The 20,854-nt window shown below is 39.0% G+C and overlaps 1 protein-coding gene across 1 annotated transcript; it reads left to right on the forward strand.

Annotated features, from left to right (window-relative positions):
* The first annotated feature begins 6,354 nt into the window (after positions 1–6,354).
* On the forward strand, positions 6,355–13,553 carry LOC127953657 (glial fibrillary acidic protein). Its single transcript, XM_052552908.1, has 9 exons — positions 6,355–6,868; positions 9,598–9,658; positions 9,743–9,838; positions 10,032–10,193; positions 10,313–10,438; positions 10,541–10,761; positions 10,848–10,891; positions 11,027–11,112; positions 12,453–13,553. The coding sequence occupies exons 1-9, from the start codon at positions 6,372–6,374 to the stop codon at positions 12,492–12,494; spliced, it is 1,335 nt and encodes a 444-aa protein (XP_052408868.1). The 5' UTR covers positions 6,355–6,371; the 3' UTR covers positions 12,495–13,553.
* The last annotated feature ends 7,301 nt before the right edge of the window (positions 13,554–20,854 follow it).

Here is a 20,854-nt window from a genome sequence, read left to right on the forward strand (position 1 = left end):
GAGAAGGAATGCATTTCTTTTGACTTCATGGGATAAACTTGTATTTGTGGCACACTAATGCTGCCGGCATAGACACATAATGGTTTGATTAGAATGACAGGTTTGTTCTTTGTACTTCTTCATCAGTTTTTTCATCAAGATTAACCATACATAAACAATTTGAGTAAAACTTTTTATTTTTATTACAAAATACCAGAGATATTACATGCATAATATTTTTAATGTAATGTATACATGTAATGTGTAGCAGGTAAATCGTCATTTAAAAATTTTTTTTTTTAAATTTTATTTCATTTTTAATTTGTCCTTTTAGTAGCTTAGTTTTAATAGAGTTCAATAGTCACCGTATAAAATGGTAGCTAGTTTTTCCCAGTTTTGCAATATATTTTGTTTTTGATTTTAGATTTAGTATTTTAGGGCTGATAACATTTAAACCATTTTCATGGCTCGATATCTCAAATCTACCAACATTTTCATGTGTAATGAGCGCATGCTATAAACAAATACAATACGAAAACAGACTGTATTTTTATTAAGTTATAAAAAAAATTAATAATTTATTTATTTTGTATTAGATTATTTTTTTGTTTATTTTGTCGTCATGCATTTTATTATACAATTTTTCTTTCGTTTTTTCCAAACACATTTTTATTTAATGAAAATGTTTTCATTTAGTTTTTGTTTTAATATTAAAGGAATAGTTGACCCCCCCCCCCCCCCCCCCCCAAAAAAAAAAAAAATCATCATCAAAACACAAAAGAAAATATTTTGAACAAACCGTTGTCCCCAATGACTTCCATAGCAGGGAAAGAAATCCTATGGAAGTCAATGGGGACCATCAACTGTTTTATTACCAGCATTCTTGAAAATATCTTACAGTATGTTGAACATGAGAAAGAAACTTACAGCTTTGAAATAACATAAGGATAAGTGAATGACTCCTGTCTGGGTGAACTATCCCTCTAATTTAGTTGGGGTTAAGAACTTTTTTTGCACAAAGCATTTGTGTTTCAAGCACAACAAATGTCTCTTGTCAGCTTCTAAGCAGAGCACCTGGTTGGATTTTTTGGCTAAATTTGCTTATGTCCTGGACTTGCTAGTTGTTGTGTTAGCCATGATTGCCACATCATTTAAATTTGTATTCCTCAGATTCTATTACACACAGTAAGTTTCTCAGTCGACACGCACACACATAAACAAGCGTAAACACTCAGAACCGGAGTTTGGCAGATTAGTGCAGTCTCCGAGTCTGGTTGTGGCTTTGTCTTGGCTGATGATCAGTCGGGGGAAACAGCATTAGGATTCTGCTGTTCACTCCTGCCTCATTACACTGGAGACATGAATCAGCTGAGAGAGCGAAACCAAGCGCGCCAATAAACAGAGGAGACTGGCTAACTCAAAAAAATGAGGAAGATTTGAGTAGAGAACAACTGGACATCTCTATGGAAAAGCTTCTCATACACTAACATACTTTCCTCTTTGAACTTTTCACGGCTCTTGAATGTTTGGTCTCTGACAGACATTGCCCCAGTGACCGGGGCTGAGGCAACCACAGTCACCGCTGCAGATATTTATTAGCGGATCGTAATGCCAGCGGCCCTCCATGTTAGTCCTGACACTAAACACACTGAACAGCATAAATTACAGTTGGCCTTACAGTGGAAGCACTCTTTGAAACATGGTGCGATAAAAGGCTCATTTGTATTCTAGCCGCCCTGTCAAGTCTAACCACCCAACATGGTCATTTAAGTGAGAGTTTTATTTGATGCCTAGTTTGTTCACAGTTATTATCAGAACTTTTATTCAGACTTCTAGTCTGAATCTTTCTGATATGTGACCCTGGAGCACAAAACATTGCACGGTTATATTTGTAGAGATATCCAACAATACATTGTATGGGTCAAAATATAGATTTATCTTTTATGTCAGAACTCATTAGAATATTAATTAAAAAACATTTTGCATTAAGATATTTTGTACATTTCCTACTGTAAATATATCAAAACTTAATTTTTGATTACTAATATGCATTGCTGAGAACTTCATAGAGACAACTGTGATTATCTCAATATTTGATGATTTTTTTTTGCACCCTCAGATTCCAGATTTTCAAATAGTTGTACCTCGGCCAAAAATGGTCTGATCATAAAATCAATGGAAAGCTTTTTATACAGCTTTTAGATGATGTATAACTCTATTTATTTATTTATTTTTTTGTCCAGGGTCACTATATATATATATATATATATATATATATATAATTTTTCTTTTTTGTACACTTTAGGGACCAATTCTCACAGTTAAACTAGTTCCTTATTAGCATTCATATAACTAGCATATTGGCTGTTTATTAATACTTATAAAGGACATATTAAGGCTTTATTCTGCATGATCAAATTTTAGAACCCTTAAACCGATATTAAACCTAAACTTATCAACTCCCTTATTACTACACTCTTAAAAATGAAGGTTTCAAAAGGGTGTTTTTGCAGTGATGCCACAGAAGAGCCTTTTTTGGTTCCCAAAAGAACCTTTCAGTGAACAGTTCCTAAAAGAACCATTTTGAAGAACATAAAAAAAAATCTAAAGAACCCTTTCTGTGTTTGAAAGGTTCCATGATGCTCAAGGTCCTTCACAGAACCACTGATGCCAGTAAAGACTATTAACTATTAATAAGCAGCAAATCAGGAGTTTATTTTTTCTAAAAAAGAAAAGAGAATAAGCAACACATTAAGTGGAAATCATTCATGCAGACAAATATTTATTGATATTTGTTTTATTGAGTTTTGTGCCCTTACTTAGATTTTCTTTATATACTGATTAGTGTTTACATTTTAAATTTGGTGAGCAAAATGATTCTTCATGCATAACAAGGCTATTTGTAGACGGGACAGAGAGGTTCAGCCGCACAAGTCTTGATCGCAGCAGTGGACGTTCTCCTCAGGAGTGCAGGACTCCTCACATGTGCGGGACAATGACTGTGCTGCAAAAAGACATTCAAAGTTTAAATACATCATTTATGTGGGTATGTAATTATATGTATAGAAACACACACACACACTAAAAAAGGGTATATACAATTAAAATACACTATAATCTAATGAAACCAAGGTGACTCAATCATAATAAATACTATTTAATATAATATGTAACAATATTTAATAATAATTTTTAGATAACTTGACTTTTTAAATTAAACTATTTTCGGACATTTTTTTTTTTAAGCTAAAATCTATCTGCCTCTGTATCTGCATCTGAACAAGCCTGGCTTATTTTAAAGAGGCACAGAGCTGTAGTTTTGCATGTCTCGGCACGTACCGGTGGCCTCGGTCCTGCAGAAGTTGGCAGATGGGGGGCATTGGGTTCTGACCTTGCAGTCGTCGCCCACACAGGTGAAGCACTGGAGGGAGTGCACTGCGCAGAGAACGACCACAAACAAATCATGAGCTACCCTGACACATGCATGCTACTGTTGAGGTTTTCTAACTTTTTCGGTACAATTATGTTTAGCACGGTCATTTCAGGCAACATTAACATCCCTAGTTCTCTCCTCGTAGTTCTGAATTCCAGTCCAGTCATCAGTAGTGTAAATCTGATATTCAGCAGTTCGAGATGTTAACTCACCAGTAGTGCTGCACACCAGCATCAGGACAAGAACGCAGACCAGAGCCTTCATGGTTTCAGCTTGAGCAAACTTCTTTTGAAGCAACGATACACAGCGTGTTAGTGAGAGTCTGGAAAACTGCAGGAGTATCACTGCTTATATACAGTATTCTGCTTGCTAAAGTGAAACAGGTTATGGTGAGAGTATGGCATGATGGGTATGTCGCAGTTCAGGCTGGAATAATGAAATAACTTGGGGCCAAATTGTTGTTATTGCTTAGAAATAATATTAAATATCTGGTGCCTCAATCACCAATTTTTCATATTCAAGTTTTAAGTAAGTATTTTTTATGAAAAAGACAAACTGTTGAAAAACAAAGTCCTCTAAAATAATCAAATATCTGCCATATGCAGCAGTTTATTGCCTCCAGCAATAGAGAGACACAAGAAACTGGCCAGGGGTGTTTTTTGTTCTGCAAAATCAAATATTCTCTAGATGTTTTTTTCAGATGAGGGCAGATTCAGGACGTGTCAGATGAGGCAGCTATGTGCCACGCACTGTACGTATAGTTTTGTTTCAGTTTTTTTTTCCTGGGGCAAAATTACAGAATGTATGAGTCTGAAGCCCTGTAGAAAAAACATACCTTTTAAACAATCAACATGTTTTCTGAATTTCAGCTTTAGCTTGAGGAGAAAATATTTCCAATCCATCATCAATGATATTTGTATCTGCTATACTTCTACAAATGGCACTACAATTCACATTGATTAATGTTTTTTTTTTTTTCTTTTTTTTTTCACATGTTCAGAAATGTTGAAAGGAAACAGGTTTGGCTTGCTATTGAACTAAAGGCAAGAATGAGGAAAAAAAAGATTATTATATTTCTACATTGCAGCTATTAATGTTACTGGCAAATATGACATTTTCTCTGTCTTCACAGTTGTTATATATATATATATATATATATATATATATATATATATATATATATATATGTAATAATACTTGTAATAATACTTCTCAGTAATACTATTTACTGTATTTTAAATCAAATTAATGCATTCTTAGCATTAGAGTGAGTATAAGGGCCTCATTTCAGAAATTAAAAAATCATACTGATACTGACTTTTGTAATATAGTATACAAAAAAACATGCTAGATATAATAATATAATGCTTTCTAAATATACATTCACATGACAAAGGTTTGACAGTATCATAAGTTACTGGGTGGCACAGTTGATCCACTGACACATCTTACCCCATTCTTATATGTTGAATTTATCCCCCATAAATGAACTTCTAATATCTTCCCCACTTTTCCTACTCAGCTTGCATTCACACTGGATCTGAGCGTCACAATCACAATCCTGCAGTCTGCTTTTCGTCTGCTACAGATCTGACTGGTGGGTGTGTTGTTTTCTGTCTGGCTGTAAGTCTAGTGCCCCAGTGTCTCTCTGGCCTTGATCGACTCCTCTGCTACTTTGTGGACTGCTGCCGGGGCGTGAGCCAAACCATTTATCAAAACCAGCTGTCCTTTATCTCTAGCACTTCAGCAGTATGTAGTATAACTATAATATGATTATACTAATTTTATAAATTTATTAGTAAACACTGCGCCATCTGCGCTACACTTCCATACAGTAGATCATTTCAAATAAAATCTGTCAAATCATCTTTTTAAGGCAAGATTTTCAGTAAATACTGACTCAGATTTCAATCATTGAATGACTTTCACGATGCTTTGACCAGGGTTATTTTAGTATTATTTATATTATTTGTTAATCATTTGAAATAGCTTTTGTTAGCTTTAGTCATTTTATGTAATTTATCCTTTTTTAGCTTAAATTTCTAAAATTCTTAAATTGTTCTATTTAGATTAAATTCATTTTTATTTCAGTTTTACTTAAACATTTGTATACATATTTAAATATATATATATATATATATATATATATATATATATATATATATATATATATATATATTATATAATAAAATATTTTATAATCTTATTTCAATTTACAAGAATGATTTTTAATAGTTTTATTTAACAAAACGACACTGACTTTGAGTGCTTTTATTTTTTTGAGCAACTCAGGCATTTTTCAAACTATCTACTTTTTTGTGACATCAAGGTGATTAAATGATGACTTAAAATTCATTTTGAGTGAACTATTCCTTTAGTAGTTAACCAGAGTAAGTTGTATAAAGATAAATGAGTCCGATCCTCTGGTTACTTGATTTTTCTGGTAAACAGATATGAATCAGTGGTGCTGAAAAGCATGTGTGATGTTCCCAGATCAGCACAAAAGAGAGCAGCAGACTCCTTTTATAACGAAGAGTTACGTAATCACCCCACTGTTCCCTCACATCATTAAAATCCCTCTTGGAACGACAGGAAAAACTCTGACCAAGTAGCAGAGGAACTCCAAATTAACTTCAAAAAGGTAGAAAGCAGCACTTTTAAATGGGGTGAGACAGGGCTGTCAGATATCAGTGCCATTACAGTCTGTCTCTGTGTGTATGTGATCCAGCAGTGGCATGAATAGGATTTTCTCTGACTGACTGTGTGCACCCCACACCAGAGACTCAGACAGAATAGAGTGAAAAGAGGCAGTCAGGAGACTGGTGGACTAGCACAAACAATTCTGGGCTCACATACACACCCCCTGGCCTTTGCCCTCCCCATTGGACCCCCTCTCTCTCCCCCGCCTTCTCTATAAAAACCCAAAGTTCACCCACACTAGATCTCATTTTCCTCTGGCATGGAGCCCCAGCGAGCTTTCTCATCCTACCGAAAGCGTTTCGGGACTTCGGGCGGCTCCCCGTCCGTGGGGGTCACCAGCCGCCACAGCACAGGCCGCCTGTCCCTCCACAGCAGCCCGCGGCACCTGACCTCCAGCCCCATCACCCTGTCCACCTCGCGCCTGTCTCTGGGCGGGGAGCGGCTGGACTTCTCTGCGGACTCCCTGCTGAAGGCCCAGTACCGGGAGACGCGCACCAATGAGAAGGTGGAGATGATGGGGCTGAACGACCGCTTCGCCAGCTACATCGAGAAAGTGCGCTTCCTGGAACAGCAGAACAAGATGCTGGTGGCAGAACTGAACCAGCTGAGGGGGAAGGAGCCCAGCCGTCTGGGGGACATCTACCAGGAGGAGCTGAGGGAGCTCCGCAGGCAGGTGGACGGCCTCAACGCGGGTAAAGCCAGACTGGAGATAGAAAGAGACAACCTGGCCTCAGACCTGGCCACTCTTAAACAGAGGTAAGGACAGATCTGTGTGCCACTTTAAAGTGCCCTCCCAGAGTTTTGAGCCAGGTGGAAATGTAATGAAATTTTAAATTAATTAAATTACTAAATAAATAATTCATTTATTTAGTAATTTAGCATAATATAATATAATATAATATAATATAATATAATATAATATAATATAATATAATTGAATCTTGCATCTTTTTGTCTAAAACATGTTTCAGACTAGTGTTCAGGTTCGCGGCACTTCAAAGGTTATATAATATATAATATAAAAATTGTAGAATGAAAGATTATAGATTTATATTTTTCACAAAATGTTTTGAACGTATCTTGCAGATATTTTTTAATTATAAGGATAGAATATAAGATGAAAAAATTAGGATAAAGTAATATAGGTCTATTTTATAACTAAGTTGATTAAATATTTGTGAATTTAAACATGGTACAAATGCATTGAATTTGTTTTGCATATAGTTTTTGCAATTTTTGTTTTTATTTTAGTCTGCATAAGAAGAATATATAGAGCAAGACGATGTGATTTAATATAGTCAACTAAATGTTTCTGTTTAATTCAAAACTGTATAAACTTTGACCTATAAAGTAACTTCTGCTGACTTTACATTTACATTTATAGAATTGGCAGACATGTCTATTTAAAGTGACTTGCACTGCATTCAAGCCAATGAGATAATTTATCAGTTCACTTTCAAAAATGAAAAGGAACCCAGTGAGAAACCAAAACCATCTTGGTTTATTGGTGTCATGACAACTGGCAACACAAAGTTAGAATCACTATAAACAACGTGTCAAAGTGAAATACAGCGTACAAAAGTGTGGACTTGTGTAGGATGTGCCTGGCTGGAGGCGAAGTATCTTATACATTCCAGAACACACCAATAAGAACAATGCTAAGAGCAACAGGAGATTAATGTCACACTAAAGGTATGCCTTCCTGCCCCTTAAGAACAGTTTTTATATGGGTAAGAACCTCTTAAGAACTGCAACACCTCTGGCATTTTTCCACATCAGCATTATTGGTACAACTTCAGTGTTACTATGTGAATTCATAGCACCCCAACTCTGTTTTCAATGAGAGGCTCCCCTATTCTTACTCTCACTTGATCCCATGCTGCCTCTCTTTTGATTCTCGGAGGAGTATGGGGGCAGGGAGGGGCACAATACCTCAGTGTACAGCTTCCACAAAGGCTGAACACTCCCAGTTCAGATGTCCTTTTGTTAGAGAAGAACCACAATTTTAGCCTAATTCCGAACCTGCATACCTTTACATAGACTGGAATCAGTAGCAACTGCCGTGTTTCCCATACCAGATCATTCAGAGAGCAAATTGTATTCAAGATACAAAGCAAAAACATTTATAAGAGTCTCTTCAAACAAAACTGCAGGAAAATGCATCTTTTTATTTTGTATCACTACACTTTTTATTTATTTCCCTGTTGAAACAGTATTAATATTTTGTGAAATAGAAGCCATGAAAGCCAAGTCAGTAATAAAAAGTAGAGTTGCATTAGGACTAAGCTGTGAATCCAAATTCAAAGTTATTATTTTTGATGTACATTTGCAGGCTCAAACTAGACACTGTTTGTTTTGAATGGCTGATATTGATGTCTATTAGGTGTAGTTTCTCAGTTTAGAAGGGTGTGAATGAAAGGCAGTGCATCTACTCCACACCGTGGCAAAGAGCAGTAGCTGCAGTGTGTGTGTGTGTGTGTGTGTGTGTGTGTGTGTGTGTGTGTGTGTGTGTGTGTGTGTGTTTGTGTTGTGTGTGTGTGTGTGTTTGTGTTGTGTGTGTGAGGGTCCACTGAACCCTATCCAGATCCCTGATGCAGGTCTCATCTCAATATCATGGGTCACCTCCACTGTGAGCCTTTCATTATGACTGTCAAACCCAATTTATCATAAATTACTATTTATGATACACTTTGAGGGCAGGGGAAATTCACAGATCATGTATTTGGAAATTATGGGGATTATGGGGAGTCAGGACTATAACCACTATAGACATGTCCTACCTGTATAAATATAAATATGTATATGTATGATATAAATACAGTTATTCAATCAAAAATTATAAAAGTAAAAATACTGAAATACTGATGTTAAATGATAATAACATGTTAATACATTTAATGTAATGTATTCCTGTGATGAAAAAGTATTCAGCATTAAAAAAGAAGGTTCAGCATCATTACTGCAGTCTTCAGTGTCACATGATCCTTCAGAAATAGGGTTGCAAAGGGGTGGATCATTTCTGGTAAATTTCCAGACACTTCCTGGAGCGTTTCCAAAATTTCTGAAATGTTTCTGAAATAATTTACTGGAAATGTTCCTCTTTTTGCAACTCAATAATATAAAAGTTTTTACCGACACTTTTGATAAATTTAACATCCTTGCAGAATAAAAAATAATATACATTTCTATCAAAAAGTAATACAAACAGTTAAACTATAGTGTGTGTGTGTGTATATATATATATATATATATATATATGTGTGTGTGTGTGTGTGTGTGTGTGTGTGTGTGTGTGTGTGTGTGTGTGTTACGAATGCTTCAAAACAAAACACACACACACAAAGGATTATGACTTCCTAAATACATTTTCAAGAGGGGAAATACTTTGGAAGTTGTTTGGGTCCCACAAATCTTGAATATGTGGACTACTAGAAAATCAGGGTTGAATCCTTCTTTTTAGAAATGTTTTCTTATCTGTCCTCCAGACTTCAAGAAGAAAATGCCCTACGGCAAGAAGCAGAAAACAACCTCAACACCTTCAGACAAGTGAGGAGCACTCCATTCCCGACTCATTCATGGATCATGAATAAGTTCTCATACCGCTGTCATGAATTTCACTTTTGATTCCAGGATGTGGATGAAGCAGCTCTGAACCGCGTACAGCTGGAGAGGAAGATTGATGCTCTGCAGGATGAGATCAGTTTCCTGAGGAAGGTCCATGAGGAGGTGTGCTCTCCCCCCCACTCTCTCCACACCACCTCCATCTCATTTCACCTCATCCCTGTCTCTTTTCATTTTACTCCAACTGGCATCAAATCTGTTCATTTAACCTGACCATTCGATCAGATTAAATCAGACACCATTATATTCACCTGTAAACCTCTCTCTCTCGTTCACCCTTCTTCCTTGTTCGCTGTAGGAGATGAGGCAGCTGCAGGAGCAACTGATCGCCCAGCAGGTTCATGTGGATCTGGATGTGTCTAAGCCAGACCTAACCACTGCCCTGAAGGAGATCAGAGCTCAGTTTGAGGCCATGGCCACCTCCAATATGCAGGAGACTGAGGAGTGGTATCGCTCGAAGGTTACAGAAACACACACACACACATGCATTCTCTTTAGTGGATTTGCTCTATTAGAAGATTTGAAGTGCAAAATTGTTTTTTTTAATATAATATAATAACATATTTTTTTAATAATTAGTTTGCTGATCTGACTGATGCAGCCGGCCGTAACGCAGAGGCTCTGAGACAAGCTAAGCAGGAGGCCAACGAGTATCGTCGGCAGATTCAGGGCCTGACCTGTGACCTGGAATCTCTTCGTGGATCTGTAAGTATTCACCAAACATGTAATCATGGCAAATTTACCGTACTTGACAGCAAAGTCATCCTCCTCTCAAAACCATTTCAAGCATCTCACTCTGTCTTTAAGAACGAGTCCCTGGAGCGCCAGCTGCGAGAGATGGAGGAGCGTTTTGCCATAGAGACGGCCGGTTACCAGGACACTGTGGCCCGTCTGGAGGATGAGATCCAGATGCTGAAGGAGGAGATGGCCAGACACTTGCAGGAGTACCAGGATCTGCTCAATGTCAAACTGGCTCTGGATATTGAAATTGCCACCTACAGGAAGCTGCTCGAAGGAGAGGAAAGCAGGTGAGAGGAGAGAAATGGCATCAACCATAATAATTTGAGTATTTTTGTTCAGATATTATTAATTGAATATCTTCCACCTCTTCTAGAATCACTGTTCCGGTGCAGAACTTCACCAACTTACAGTTTAGAGGTGAGTGATTCTTCATCCAGCTGTTGACTTCTGCTTGGATTAAATGTCTCTATTTAATAATCCCTTTCTCTCTCTCTCTCTCTCTCTCTCTCTCTCTCTCTCTGTGTGTGTGTGTGTGTGTGTGTGTTTTGTTAGACACCAGCTTGGACACTAAGCTGACTCCTGAGGCGCATGTGAAGAGGAGCATTGTTGTGCGAACCGTTGAGACTCGTGATGGAGAGGTAAACACTAGGAGGCGCTCTTCATCAACCTTTAAATATATATATATATATATATATATATATATATATATATATATATATATATATATATATATATATATATATATATATATATATATATATATATATATATATATATATATATATAATAATAATAATAATAATTGACACCCAGTTTACATGAATAGACATCTACTTCATCATCAGCTGATGACAACATTTTCTTTTCCAACTATCTCACAAAATAATTAAATTATCTATTATTTCATTAATTTAAATTAAATTGCATTAAAGCAGAAGTGCCCAAAAATCAAACTTGATTGAAAACCATGGGCCAAAAGTTACATCCCAAACTGCATTATTTTAGTAACACTTTACAATAAGGTCCCATTAATGGTATTTAGTAAAAATATTAAATAAAATCTATTCATTGCTAGTTCCTGTTAGTCCATTAAATAATATTAATAATAACATTCATTTTCAATACTGTATTTGTATATGTTGAAATTAACATTAACTAAGATTAACACATGGTTTAAAAGTATTTTTTGAGAGTTTATGTTAAAGGGATAGTTCACCCAAAAATGAAAGTTCTGTTATTAATTACTTATCCTCATGTCATTCAAAACACAAAAGACGTTTGCTTATCTTTGGAACACCAATTAAGATATTTTTTATAAAATCCATGAGCTTTCTGATCCTCCATAGATGTGCAGTGTACTCTTGTGAATGCACATCGATTGACAGAGAAAAGATTGTTGAATAAAGTCTGAATTTTTGTTTTCTTTGGGCACCAAAAGTATTCTTGTAGCTTCATAAAATTACAGTTGAACCACTGATGGCATGAACTATTTTAATAAAGTCCGCACTACCTTTCTGGGCCTTGAACGTATCAGTTGCTGTCTATGCAGAGTCAGAAAGCTCTCGGATTTCATCGAAAAATATCTTCATTTGTGTTCCGAAGATGAACGAATGTCTTACGGGTTTGGAACGGCATGAGGGTGCGTAATTAGTGACAAAATTTGTCCCTTTAACTACCGCAGTTAACTAATGCTAGCAAATTTTGTAAAGCGTTATCATTTTTTCAAACCAATTTGACTTCAATTCCATAAATTTCAATGGAATGCAAAAAAAATAAAAAAATAAGATGAATTAGAAATATGCTTTCCCAGACGTCTATGGCATGCCAGGCCCAATGAAAGGTCATTAACTGATTTATACTTAGCCATCTATAGCCTTGGGCATCTCTGCATTACAGATTTGTTTATTTATCTTTTAATTTGTTCATTGTTTGAACAATGAACCTATGCTATCTAACCTACGCAATCTTTCTTTCAAAGATCATTAAGGAGTCCACCACGGAGAGAAAGGATCTGCCGTAATCACTCTCAGACACTGGACTGGATGCAGCTGAAGAGTTCATCACTAATGCTTCTGGATGCTGTGATTAAACCTGATTTCTTGCCCTGCTTATTCTCTGCTAGTCTATATAGTTTCTGGGAACTATATTCAGTTAAATTAGCCACTATAAGCAAGAAGCAACTGCGTTTTGGTGTCTTTCTCTCCCTGGGATTCTCTCTTTATCTGTCTTTATTTGTGGCAACGAGTCTTTACATGATATTAGACTAGTTTATCGCCGATTGTGCCATAAAGAATCAAGGTTGGACAAATGAAAGTAGAAAGTAGAACAAGATGTAGCTAGCGGTCAGAGCGGGTGCACGGGGAATATAGTTTTTTGTCAAGCACAAACTGTAGAGAATACATTCTGAAATGTATTGCAGTCTTACTAGATGAAGAAGAGCAGGATTGGAAGGTTTTGAATCTAAATGGTCAGTGTTAATGTATGGCAGAAGGAAACTCTAACAGAAAGGTCTTTCTGAGGGTTTTAAAGGAATGATGGATTTTTTTCAGAGGTGCTATATGAACATTTTACCCCACATTTTTCCTCTTTCAACGTGCAAATGCAATGTTTTTACACAGTAGCTAAGTAAAGCATCTCTATGGATCCAGGTTAAAATGATTTAAAATGCTTGTTGATTGTTAATTGACCTGTAGAAAACATATTAATAGTACATTTTAATCAACAAAAAACACTGAACTCATTTAGTAAACATCTCACATATTATCTTAAGGTGCAGTCTTAATTTTCATTAATCAATGCCAAATTCCAGTAATTTGTGAATTTGTGTGTTCTGGAGTTTCCCATGCAGATTGCGCTCATGTTCAAGTTTGCAACATGAATTCACTGCGCTGACCAGCAGCAATCTGCTTGGTTTGAAAGTGACTTCTTTGTGACCCTCATCCTTCTCCAAACTATTGAATGTAGACATTTTTGCATGCAAAATGTAGCTGCAATTTGGCTAATGTGACTAAAAATGAATATTGAATTACATAGAATATTCAATTATTAGAATATTGATACTAATAAAAAAATAATTTTATTTGGTAGTGTGTGTTCTGTTTACTGTATGAGCTTATCAACTTTATTTTGCAATTTGGAAATGAGCTATTTTCTGTGAATATGAAAGATATCTGATTAGAAGGATGACAACTAAATAGTATGAAACTGAATAGTAAAATGCAGTCAAACTTTTTGTGCTACAAACCATTGTTATAGTAATGAAGTTTACAATATGAAGAAACATAAATGTTTTTGTATAGCTAAAATAAGTAAAAAGCTGATTTACAGAGGCACAGGAAGCACAAGTTACAAATGGCCAAAAATAAGGTGGATAAAAGAGGACTTCTCAACACGAGCACATAGGCATTGCAGCTGATGCATTCTGACTGACTAATAATGACTTCAAACTGAACGAAATAGGAAGTGACAGTGATCTCCTGTCACATGTGATGTAATCATGTCAAGGGGGCAGAAGGTTTGAGTGACAGGTATGTGTGACAGGGTCACTGATATGGTGCGGATCCCACGCTTGGTTAGAGGGAATTACACACACTTTGTCAGGGTATGTTGACAGGGCAGAGAAGTTACTATAGAACTAGGTTCGCTCCTATATAAGGCTTCTTTGCCCTGGATATCAAGATAATGAATCCCTCCTAGGTAGAGCAAGTGTAATGAAATTCAAAGAAAAAAGAACATTCTCACCCTGAAATCTGGTTTACAAAAGTGAAATCTCTCACTCTCATAACGTACATAACGACATCTTCTTAGGTACCTGTGTGAAGTCACACACTCATTCATAGTCTAAAAAGGGCAGTATGATATACGTAATGTTCCACATTTAGTGGCAGAAGTGAGAATTTATGAAAGTTGTAGAAACAATTGTTAGAGCAAATTAAGATGAAATAATACTATTTGATATAGTCTCATATATACCTCTTTAAAAGTTAATATTACTATAATTTCCAAACTCAGAAATGTAAAAGGGTAGATTCTCACATTTTATTTGACCCCATGTGTACATTGAAAAAATTAGTATGCTGAGAGAAATGACTTTCCACATGTCCCTGGCGAAATATGGAAGAAAATTTTTTTTTGTTCCAGCTGAAATTTCATGAAACAAAATTTAACTTCAGAACATCAAGTTTCGAGGTCACTAAAACATTTCACAGCAATGCTAGACATTGACAGAGGGGGGCATTGAGTTGATAGAACTTGGCTCCAGTTGAGTCCGATGTGAAGAAATTGGGGCATATTGGATGAGTCATTTGGATGGCAACTCTGGAACAAGGGCAACTGAGAGGCATAATTACATGCTGTCCTCACTGATGTACTTTAAAGAAGTGTTAAAGGCAAACGACATCTTAGATATCTGGAAAGGAGTGGTTAGAACAATATGTGACGCATAATCTGGTAGCATCTTGATGTTTAACTGGTTCCAAGTTAAACAGTGCACTGAGAAATAAATTATCAGACAGCTTCTCTTATATCTGGATCCAAGGATAATATATGCATGAGAAACTCAGTAGAAAGTCCTTGCAGTACACTCTGCAGTACAGAGTTCTACATTGGGGGGGGGGGGGGGGGGGGTTTGTAAAGATACGATAGAAGAACCATTTTGGGTTCCTCAAAAAATAATTCAATAACAGTCCTTAAAAGGAATAGAATATCTGGCTTCAACGTATGGGCCGTAAAGCAATTACAGTATGTCCGCCAATTATTTGAAGTGGACTGACTTAAAATATTTGAACAACTTTCTACTGAATTTGCTCTCCCTATAGGGTTGATTTTTATAAGTATCTCCAGATTCGAAGTTTTCCTTTTTAACATCCAAATTGGGAAAAGTCTGGAAGACATGAAGAAAGACAACACATATTAAACAAAGTTAAGATGGGAGAAGGAGCTCAAGATAGTGATATCTGGTGAGAATTGAGCTGAAATACATGTAGAAACATATAGAATAACATGTAGTCGAATCCGTTGAGAATACCATTGGAAGGTGACTAACCGTTATTTTCGAATGCCCCAAATCATAGCCAAATTTAATTCAAGTCAATCCAGTGCCTGTTGGAGGGAGTGTGGAGAACAAGCAATGCATACACATATATTTTAGCAATGCCCAATTCTAGCTCCTTACTGCACAAATGTTTTTGGTTTAATTAATAAAAATGTTCAAGTCAATTTACCCAGAAACCCTTTAATAGCTATCTTGAGAGTATAGACAGGTTTAATAAAAAGTGAGAAGAGAAAGTACCTCCTACGAATACTCCTAGTTGCAGCAAAGAAGAATATTACAATTAAATGGCTTCAGAGAAGGCCACCTACTCTTGATGAATGCTTACTGACAGAGAGAGAAAACAATGGGATGGAAAAATTAACATCCAGTTTATGATTCAGAATGAGTCTGTTTGATGAATAATGGAAACCCTTAATGAACGAGCTGGGTGAGACATGGAGTAGAAGCTTTTAAAATCTTTTTTGGCTGGTTAGCTGTTAACTCTTTGTTGTTATTGAACATTTTGATCCCATCCAAGGCTATTTTTATGTGTTTATTGGTTTTGATTGGTTCATTACCGTGGTGTGTATATATATATATATATATATATATATATATATATATATATATATATATATATATATATATATATATATATTTATATAACCAGCTTCTATATGATATAAAGAATATCTGAGAAACCTTTTTTCCACTATAAAGAACCTTATGTGAAATGGAAATGTTCCATGGATGCTAAATATTCTTCATGGAACGATAGATGCCAATATTATAAATATTCCACAAATCCAAGTGATATCGAATAATCGTCAAACTTCTGTTCACAACATGCCAGCTTGAATCTGGTCTGTGAGGGAGCAAGATAAAAACAAATTTCCCAGAATCAATGAAGAGTGAAGGGATAAGTGTTTGTCTGCCATGCACATCAGACACCAGCAGCACCACTGAAGGCTATGGACAGATATCACAGAGGTTCTTTCACAAACATCTCCTCCTATTTTACCTGGATCTGACCCACCAGCGCCACCACATTACAATCTCCGTAGCCACATTGTGTCAGACCTCTCCACCACATTTCTGTGGGGTCATTCACACACAGCTTAAGACTGCTGTTGCCAGCAGTGGATCATTTATCTCCTCTTAAAAATGAGTATCACTTAAATGAGCTTTGTGTGAAAGGTGAGAGGGTAAGAATATTACTGGACGTATTTGATTTCAATAATTATAGAACATAATTCATATGAGTCAAAACGCAGCTGTTATTACAGGTAAACAGATTTTTCATTGGATAATAAAGTGTGTGAGATCATATGTTTTTCTCCAAGTCTGCTCTCTCCAGTGTGTATATATATGGTTAGGAAGAAATCAGTTTTGGGATACTGGAAATATTTGTTACGGATAAAACACTTCAGTAGTGGTGTTCTCATCTGGTTAGACACCGACGGGGGATTTTCCATTCTGAGATCTTACTGCAACCACTAGAGAGGTGACAGAGAGAGAGAGAGAGATGACGCTGTTATTTAGGCTGATGAAGAGTGTTTATATTGCAGTGTTTCTATCATACTTCATATGCCAAGCTAAGTAATTAAATGGTGCATATGACTTCAGTGAGCTCATAAAGCTCAACTAATTTTATTGCACAAAAATGAGTGACCAAAAATTGTGTTTCAAAAAAGATATACACTATCGCCATATATAAAACTATTGAGTGATGTTGATTAATAACACAGTAATGTTTCTTTAACTTTGTGTGTGCACGGGATTGAAAGAGAACCATAATTTATTTATTTTATGGTGGAATGACTTGCCATGTTGTGTTTATGCATGCAGGCTTGTTTAAAATGTAAAACAAGACAAATTATGTTATAAAGATACCTATAAATATAAATATACCTATAAACTATAGAAATCCATTGCAAATTATGTATTGTATGTTATTTGAATTCTTTCCACTTATAGGCCTAGCTGTCTTTCCAGAAATGGGAGGTGTTGGCAATGTTATCTGTTCGGATTTTATCTTTGAACCTCTTGAATTTTCTTTTATCTCACTTTAAGGCTCACTTTATGTTTTCCACTATATCTACTTACTGGACCCATTTGATATCGTGCCTATATCATTGCCAGTAAGTTTTTTGGAATGGTTTTCCTTCACAATTTCTTAAAGGGATAGTTGACCCAAAAATGACAATTCTGTCACTAATTACTCACCCTCAAGTCTTTCCAAACCCTTAAGACCTTTCTTCTTCTTCAAAACACAAATTAAGTTATTATTGATCAAATCTGAGAGCTCTCTGAACCTTTTTTTTACGCTTTTAAGTGTATTTTGGTCCTTTTTATTTATAAAACAAAAAGTAACCAGAAAATATATGGAATGCAATCATTTTGAATCTCAAACCACTCATAATGTGTACAGAATGCAGAACTTTATATTTTCAAAGTGGCTGTATATATATGCAACCCTGGACTACAAAACCTTTGGATAAAAGCGTCTGCTAAATGAATAAATGTAAATGTAATGTAAATGTAAAACCAGTCATAGGTAGACGTGTAGCAATATTGCCAACAATATACATTGTGTCAGGTATTGGTAAGGGAGGAACTCAGGTGCAGACAGGGATTCTCAAACAAAGGGTTTATTACAAAAAGGGGAAAACAAAACCCACGAGGGGGAAAACACGGAGCAAGGTAAAGACTAAATAACTAAAACAGGACTGGACTGACAAGATAAACAAGGACTCTAAATACTAACTATAAACACTCACGGTAATACAAGGACTTCAGCGGGTACAGCACAATCTCACACACAATCACAATTGTAGGACACAGTTGAGGTAGACAGAGCACGCTAGGAGATCTAAATAGGGGTACTAATCAAGACACGACAGGTGTTACAGATAGGACAAATCAAGACACGACTAGGTTAACAAGGGGGGCGGGGCAAGGGAATGAGACAACACAAGCACATGGCCCAAAGACAAGGCCATGCGCTTGTACACAAAACACGGGTCTGTCATGATCCTGCCTCAAGACTAGGAAAAATCAAGGACACGAGGGCAGAATCATGACAGAACCCCTCCCTTAAGGAGCGGCTTCCAGACGCTCCTCAAGGGAACATCAAACATGGGACACGACTGACATGGCAGACTGGGACACCGACACAAACCAACAAGACATGACAAATAATAACAAAGGCAGACATGAATACACGACGGCAGGGTTAGGGTGACAAATCAAAAAAAACAAACAGGGAAGGGGAGGAGGCGGGACCACAAAGTTCATGGGGGACAGACCAGGGTGAGTGGGTGGGGCAGGAGTTTTAGGAGGACAGGACGAAGGCTGACGACGGGGGGTACGGGCAGGTCTGGGTGGTGAGGGGCGGGGAGGGGTCTCGGGACAACTGACAGGGGACATGATAGGAGCAGACAAGGGACGCGGGGCAACACTTACGGGACACGGGGCAAGACTTACGGGACGCGGGGAGACGACAGCTGGACACGGGGGGACAACATCTACTGGACACGGGGGGACAACATCTACTGGACACGGGACACCTACGGGACACGGGGCCACATCAACGGGACTCGGGGCCACATCAACGGGACACATCAACGGGACACGGGGGGACAACAGGACACGGGACATCTACGGGACACGGGGCCACATCAACAGGATACATGACTTCATCAGCAGGACACGGGGCAACACTCACGGGACACGGGGAGACGACATCTACGGGACACGGGGAGACGACATCAGGACACTCGGGATCTCTGGGGACAGGGTCTGAGGACAAGACAGGACTGACGGGGACTTCTAAGATACGGACAAGACTAGACAAATAATCAGAAAAGGCTTTAGCCGCTAAGACAATTGGCATCTCCTTACGAGATGAGATACACTGAACTAAAGTCTTTGCTGCAGAGTCGGCCGCGGCACTCTCCTGCGCTCTCACGACTGCCGACTTGCATACTGCCCTCTTCTTTGCCGGCTCGGGCACGCCAGCGCTCACCGCTGCTGGCTCGGACACGCTCACCGCTGCTGGCTCGGGCACGCCAGCGCTCACCGCTGCTGGCACGGGCACGCCAGCTCTCTCCGCTGCTGGCTCGGGCACGCTCACCGCTGCTGGGTCGGGCACGCCAGCGCTCTCCGCTGCTGGCACGGGAACGCCCACCGCTGCTGGCACGGGCACGCCAGCGCTCTCCGCTGCTGGCACGGGCACGCCAGCGCTCTCCGCTGCTGGCACGGGCACGCCAGCGCTCTCCGCTGCTGGCACGGGCACGCCAGCGCTCTCCGCTGCTGGCACGGGCACGCCAGCGCTCTCCGCTGCTGGCACGGGCACGCCCTCCGCTGCTGGCACGGGCACGCCCTCCGCTGCTGGCACGGGCACGCCAGCGCTCTCCGCTGCTGGCACGGGCACGCCAGCGCTCTCCGCTGCTGGCACGGGCACGCCAGCGCTCTCCGCTGCTGGCACGGGCACGCCAGCGCTCTCCGCTGCTGGCACGGGCACGCCAGCGCTCTCCGCTGCTGGCACGGGCACGCCAGCGCTCTCCGCTGCTGGCACGGGCACGCCAGCGCTCTCCGCTGCTGGCACGGGCACGCCAGCGCTCTCCGCTGCTGGCACGGGCACGCCAGCGCTCTCCGCTGCTGGCACGGGAGGAGACAGGGTCACAGGACCGGCAGGCCCCCTCTTCCTCCTCTTCCTCCTTGGGCGCGGTGCAGAGGCCACAGCTGGGTCAGAGGCGGGTTGGGGGAGTTTGGTCTCGGGCAGGGCAGTCTCGGACGCCGAAGACTCAGAAGTTGACTCCCATGAAAACCGTCTCCCTCGTTTCATGGGGAGACTGCTGGCTGAGGAGGGCACCTCAGGACTCTGGGAGGGGCTTGCCTGATCCCCCAGGGTTGCCACGGCCAGGACACGACCCTCAGGGATCGTTGGCAGCTGGGTAGGTGGAGGGGACCTCTGTGGCTCCTCCTGGGAGATGCTTTCCCACAGCCGGGCATAATTACGGAGGATCCACTCCCCCTCGGGCGAGTATGGGAGGGTGACCCCCTTCCTGTCGGTGGGGGATGACGTCCAGCACTGCCTCCGGAACTCCAACAGGTGTTGGAGCTCGGAGGACCTCCTGCCTGCTGAGTTCCTTTTTGGTCGGTTCATTCTGTCAGGTATTGGTAAGGGAGGAACTCAGGTGCAGACAGGGATTCTCAAACAAAGGGTTTATTACAAAAAGGGGAAAACAAAACCCACGAGGAGGAAAACACGGAGCAAGGTAAAGACTAAATAACTAAAACAGGACTGGACTGACAAGATAAACAAGGACTCTAAATACTAACTA

This window comes from Carassius gibelio, chromosome B3 (assembly GCF_023724105.1).
Source record: "Carassius gibelio isolate Cgi1373 ecotype wild population from Czech Republic chromosome B3, carGib1.2-hapl.c, whole genome shotgun sequence".
Classification (NCBI taxonomy): domain Eukaryota; kingdom Metazoa; phylum Chordata; class Actinopteri; order Cypriniformes; family Cyprinidae; genus Carassius; species Carassius gibelio.

Coding starts and splice junctions, on each gene's coding strand:
- LOC127953657 (XM_052552908.1), top strand. CDS start 6,372: ATGGAGCCCCAGCGAGCTTTCTCATCCTACCGAAAGCGTTTCGGGACT. Junction 9,839..10,031: donor TGAGGAAGGTCCATGAGGAG/GTGTGCTCTCCC, acceptor TGTTCGCTGTAG/GAGATGAGGCAGCTGCAGGA. Junction 10,762..10,847: donor CTCGAAGGAGAGGAAAGCAG/GTGAGAGGAGAG, acceptor CACCTCTTCTAG/AATCACTGTTCCGGTGCAGA.